Source organism: Cervus elaphus, chromosome 13 (assembly GCF_910594005.1).
Source record: "Cervus elaphus chromosome 13, mCerEla1.1, whole genome shotgun sequence".
Classification (NCBI taxonomy): domain Eukaryota; kingdom Metazoa; phylum Chordata; class Mammalia; order Artiodactyla; family Cervidae; genus Cervus; species Cervus elaphus.
Genome location: NC_057827.1, coordinates 27,306,490 through 27,311,603, shown reverse-complemented (window position 1 = coordinate 27,311,603; position 5,114 = coordinate 27,306,490). Strand labels below are relative to the sequence as shown.

Below are 5,114 nucleotides of genomic sequence, written 5' to 3'. Positions count from 1 at the left end.
TGCGGCGAGCGCGGGGGTGGGGGGCGCTAGCTCTCAGCTCGCTCAGCCTGCGGCCTCCGCCCGCCCCCGGGCCGGCGCGCGCCAATCGCCTCCCCCAGCGATAGTGTCAGTAGCATTGTAGTGTCAGCTCCCGCCGGTGACGTTGCGCCTCCCTCGTCCCCCTCCGGAGCCGTCTGGCTGCAGAGGCTCAGTCAAGAGGCGGGGAGGAGAGGAGGAAAAAGCGCTGAGTGAGGGCGGGCGGGCGGGCGGGAGGGAGGGAGGGAGTGGAGGAGCCGGGGAGGGGCTCCTTAAAGAAACGCTGCTGTCGCTCGCCTGCTCGCTTCTCGCTCGGCATTGTGGCCAGCCAGCCGGGCATTCGGGGGGCACGCGCGGCTGCCGCTCGAGCTCTGCCCCCACCCCACCCGCCAGCAGATCTGGGGTGGGGACCCAGGCGGCGGCTCCCGCAGCCACTGCCCGGCGCGGACCGCCAGGAGCGATCCACTCCTGCCGGAGCCGAGGAAAGAGCCACGGAGCTGTCTGCAGCCGGCCGGCCTCCCCGCCCCTGAACACTAGCTTCCCGGCTGCCTTTGTGGCCGAAGCTTCTCGCCGCCGAGCCCAGGGCCGGCGGGGGCGCGGCGCGCACGGCCGAGAGATGCCCAGCTCGCTGTTTGCAGACCTGGAGCGCAACGGCAGCGGCGGCGGAGGGGGCGGCGGCGGAGGAGGAGGAGGCGGCGGCGGAGAGACCCTGGATGACCAAAGAGCCCTGCAGCTCGCACTCGACCAGCTCTCCTTGCTGGGGCTGGACAGTGACGAGGGCGCGTCTCTATACGACAGCGAGCCGCGAAAGAAGAGCGTGAACATGACCGAGTGCGTGCCGGTGCCCAGTTCCGAGCATGTCGCCGAGATCGTGGGGCGGCAAGGTGGGTCCGGCAGGGGATGGGCGGATGCAGGAAAGAGGGTCTCGGGCCACCGCCCCTCGGGGAGGGCGGGAGAGGGAGGCTGGGAGACCCGCGGTGCCGGGGAGCCTTGAGGAGGAAGGCAGAGCCGCGCGATGGGCCGGCGCCCCAGACAAAGAAAGTGCAGGCAGGCTGTCTCCCAGAGCTGCGCCGCGGCCACGGCGGGAGACACTCTCTCCTGAGAAAATCACCGCCTTCTCCCCTGGCGCCCCCCACCCAGCCCACTCCCGGGAAACAGAATTTAAATAGATGCTTGGGGGAGGGGGCCTCCGAGCGGTCCTTGGGGAGGGGGGAGGAGGAGGAGTGAGCCTCGGATGGGAGGAGGGTTCTGGATTTCTGCAAAGCGGAATGGAGCCCCGAGGAGGAACAATGGGTCCCGGGACTGCTCCCCCCACCCCCCCGACTTCCCACCCTGGCGCCCGCGCCGGGGGATCCCGGCTTTTGGTCGTCTTTCCCGAATCCCTCTGCCGCGTCTTCGGGGCGGACGGCGCGTCCCGCTGGGTCCCAGCGGCATCTCCCCAGCTGACTTTTTCTGGGATTCTCGGATTTGACTGCAGTCACTGGGGGAGGGCTGGGCAGCCAGTGGGCTGGTCCTCTAGAGCCTCGCGGGTGGGACCTGCTTCCCAGCCCGGTGGCGCGGCCCGGGGGTCTCTGAGGGAGCCGCCCCCTTTCCGCCCATCGCGCATTCTGTCTTCCAGCTGCCCGCTGCGGGCAGTCGCAGGTCTCCGCGGTTAATGGGCGTGTCTGTCTCTGTCTCCCACTCCCTCCCCTGCACCCGGACTCCCAGGTTGTAAAATCAAAGCGCTGCGGGCAAAGACCAACACTTATATCAAGACCCCGGTTCGCGGGGAGGAGCCTGTCTTTGTTGTGACGGGCAGGAAGGAGGATGTGGCCATGGCCCGGAGGGAGATCATCTCCGCCGCCGAGCACTTCTCAATGATCCGCGCCTCGCGCAATAAGAACACGGCGCTGAACGGCGCAGTGCCCGGGCCGCCTAACCTGCCAGGGCAGACCACCATCCAGGTGCGCGTGCCCTATCGTGTGGTGGGGCTCGTGGTGGGGCCCAAGGGCGCCACGATCAAGCGCATCCAGCAGCAGACGCACACGTACATCGTGACGCCCAGCCGCGACAAGGAGCCGGTGTTCGAGGTGACGGGCATGCCGGAGAACGTGGACCGCGCCCGCGAGGAGATCGAGGCCCACATCGCCCTGCGCACCGGCGGCATCATTGAGCTCACCGACGAGAACGATTTCCACGCCAACGGCACGGATGTGGGCTTCGATCTGCATCATGGGTCCGGCGGGTCCGGCCCAGGGAGCCTCTGGAGCAAGCCCACCCCCAGCATCACGCCCACTCCGGGCCGCAAGCCCTTCTCCAGCTACCGCAACGACAGCTCCAGCTCGCTCGGCAGCGCCTCCACAGACTCTTACTTCGGCGCGGGCACCAGCGGCAGCGCAGCCACCACCCCGCGCCTGGCGGACTACAGCCCCCCCAGCCCCGCGCTCAGCTTTGCTCATAACGGAAACAACAACAACGGCAATGGATACACCTACGCGGCGGCTGCGGCGGGGGAGGCTTCGGTGCCTTCCCCCGACGGCTGCCCCGAGCTACCGCCAGCCTTTGACCCGGCTCCCGCTCCACCGCCCGGGGCGCCCCTTCTCTGGGCCCAGTTCGAGCGGTCCCCGGGAGGCGGACCTGCAGCTCCCGCGTCCTCTTCCTGCTCCTCCTCCGCATCTTCGTCCGCTGCTTCGTCCTCCTCGGTGGTCTTTCCCGGGGGCGGAGCCAGCGCGCCCTCCAGCGCCAACCTGGGGCTGCCGGTGCACCGCCGGCTGCACCCAGGCGCCAGCTGCCCGCGTCTGTCCCCGCCCTTGCACATGGCCCCGGGGGCGGGCGAGCACCACCTGGCTCGTCGTGTGCGCAGCGACCCTGGCGGAGGGGGCCTGGCCTACGCCGCCTATGCCAATGGGCTGGGGGCGCAGCTGCCGGCGGGCCTTCAGCCTTCGTCATCGGACGCGTCCGGCTCCTCGTCCTCGTCCAGCTCGTCCTCCAGCTCGTCCTCTTCCTCCTCCTCCTCCTCCGGGTTGCGGCGTAAGGGCAGCCGAGATTGCTCCGTGTGCTTTGAGAGCGAAGTCATCGCCGCACTGGTGCCCTGCGGCCACAACCTCTTCTGCATGGAGTGCGCTAACCGCATCTGCGAGAAGAGCGAGCCCGAGTGCCCGGTCTGCCACACCGCGGTCACTCAGGCCATCCGCATCTTTTCGTGAAGGCATCGCGCGCTTGCGCGCACCGCAGGGCGAAGGAGGACCCCCTGCCCCCCTTTCCTTCTGTCCTCAATCCCTGGCGACGCCTCTCTGCCTAACTCGAGGTGTCCCACCTTCTCCCCACCCTCCTGCTCACACTCTGAGATCCGAAGAGGAACTTGGAAAGCTGTAGTATCCGCTCATTTTTTTTTTTTAATTTTAATTTTTAAACAAAGGAACTTGCCAGGATATCAGCATCCGAGTACTGTAGCCTGGGAAACCTCCAAACCACCTGAAATGCATGCTCTATAAATAATAGGAACGGCGACATTCTAGTAATGATAGTTTTTACACTGTACTTAATAGGAAGCTTCCAAAAGAAGAAAACCCCACAAGTTTTCCATTTTCTTAAAAGTAGGGAAAAAAATGAACAATAATTATTATGATGAAGAGGATAATAATAGTGCTATGGGATGTGTGTGGACTGTTTCTGTGTGTTCCCCTTTGTGGCTGGGTTCCTACCATTCTTATTATAGAACACAGTGGATCCTTTTTGAATGTTCGTAGAAGGGCCAGGAGTTCCTGTAATACCAGGATACTGCAGCTTTATTAAAGTTAAAGAAACTGTAACATATCTCTTATATATTAAAAAAAAACGTTTAAAAGTTTTAAAGAGAAATTGCATTAATACAGATTGAAGTATTTTATTCTTTTTTGACTTGAAAAATTATATTTCATATTGCAAAGATGTTTACAAGTATTTTAATTTAAGTTCAGTGAACTTTTTTGTAGCTGGGTTAAATCTTTTTATTTTAGTATGGCCTTATGGCAAAGAACACTGTATTATTTTTTAATAATCACACAATTGTGACAGAATTACAAACCATAAAATGTGTAATGTTTTGAACAGTATTCTGTTGGGATGGAGATTTTATAGGTTCAGACAAATCTTCTAGAACTGCTTCACCCAGCATATTTTCTATTCAGTGATATAAAACATATTTTATTCTATATTATTACAAAAAAACGGAAATGTATAAACATGTCAAAAGGAACTGTTGATGCTTTCTAACATTTGTATAAATAGAATTCAGTGCAAGTTACAAAAATTCTGTTGCACCACTATAGTTTTAGTATTTCTATTTTAATACATTTGTTTACCACTTGTTTATGTATATGTAGGTGATGTTACTTGAGCTTAAATGTACTTTACTGAGCAAAGTTTAAAAAAACAAAGTATATTTTATTTTATGATAAAGGGCCTTTAACCTCATGGTCAAATACTAATATTATATTTGCTGAGACAAGATTTGAAATTGTATCAAGAGTTTTATTTTTCTGACATTTAAAGTTCTACATAATAAAGGTAAAACTTAAGTAATGGTGCTACTTCATTTTTTAAGTATTTCTATATAAATAAAATATTGAAGAAAATCTATCTTGTGTGGTGACTTGATTTTTTTTTTAAGCTTCTCAGCATCTCCCTTTGTAAGGAATCATTCTTAATTGATGAAACAACTTCCAGGTGTATTATGTCGGTATTTTATCCATAGAATGGACTTTAGAAAGGCTAAGGCTGTGGGTAATGGTATTTTTTTTTTTAATTGCAAGTTATCTACTGAATCAGAGCTAACTTCATTAGACATTGTGGGCACAGTGCCAAGGATCTGAGAAATTTTTGGGGGCCCAGGAAAATGTTTAATTTCTCTTCGAAGGAAAAAAAAAAGAAAATATTGAAAAGTATTTTCAGGCCCTCGAAAATCTATTCAATTTTGCCTGAAACATTAAAAAACCAGGTATCAAAGTATTGAAAGTTGTATCACAAATAAATTTTAATATTATTGTGGAGGAAGGAACCAAAGTGCCTAGAGCCCAGGAAAGTCATAACTGCACCCAGCAAGACCCCCCTAAAAGTACAGGGGATCTGAGGGCTGTGCG

The 5,114-nt window shown here is 56.0% G+C and overlaps 1 protein-coding gene across 1 annotated transcript; it reads left to right on the top strand.

The window, feature by feature from the left end:
- Positions 1-291: 291 nt before the first annotated feature.
- Positions 292-4,614, top strand: MEX3B (mex-3 RNA binding family member B). The gene is made up of 2 exons (XM_043922212.1): positions 292-899; positions 1,723-4,614. Exons 1-2 carry the CDS (start codon positions 632-634, stop codon positions 3,198-3,200), a joined length of 1,746 nt encoding a protein of 581 aa, XP_043778147.1. The 5' UTR covers positions 292-631; the 3' UTR covers positions 3,201-4,614.
- Positions 4,615-5,114: the final 500 nt, after the last annotated feature.

Excerpts from the sequence above, each read along its gene's own strand:
- MEX3B (XM_043922212.1), top strand. The coding sequence starts at position 632 with ATGCCCAGCTCGCTGTTTGCAGACCTGGAGCGCAACGGCAGCGGCGGC. Across the intron at positions 900-1,722 it reads CGAGATCGTGGGGCGGCAAG|GTTGTAAAATCAAAGCGCTG; the intron begins GTGGGTCCGGCA and ends CCGGACTCCCAG.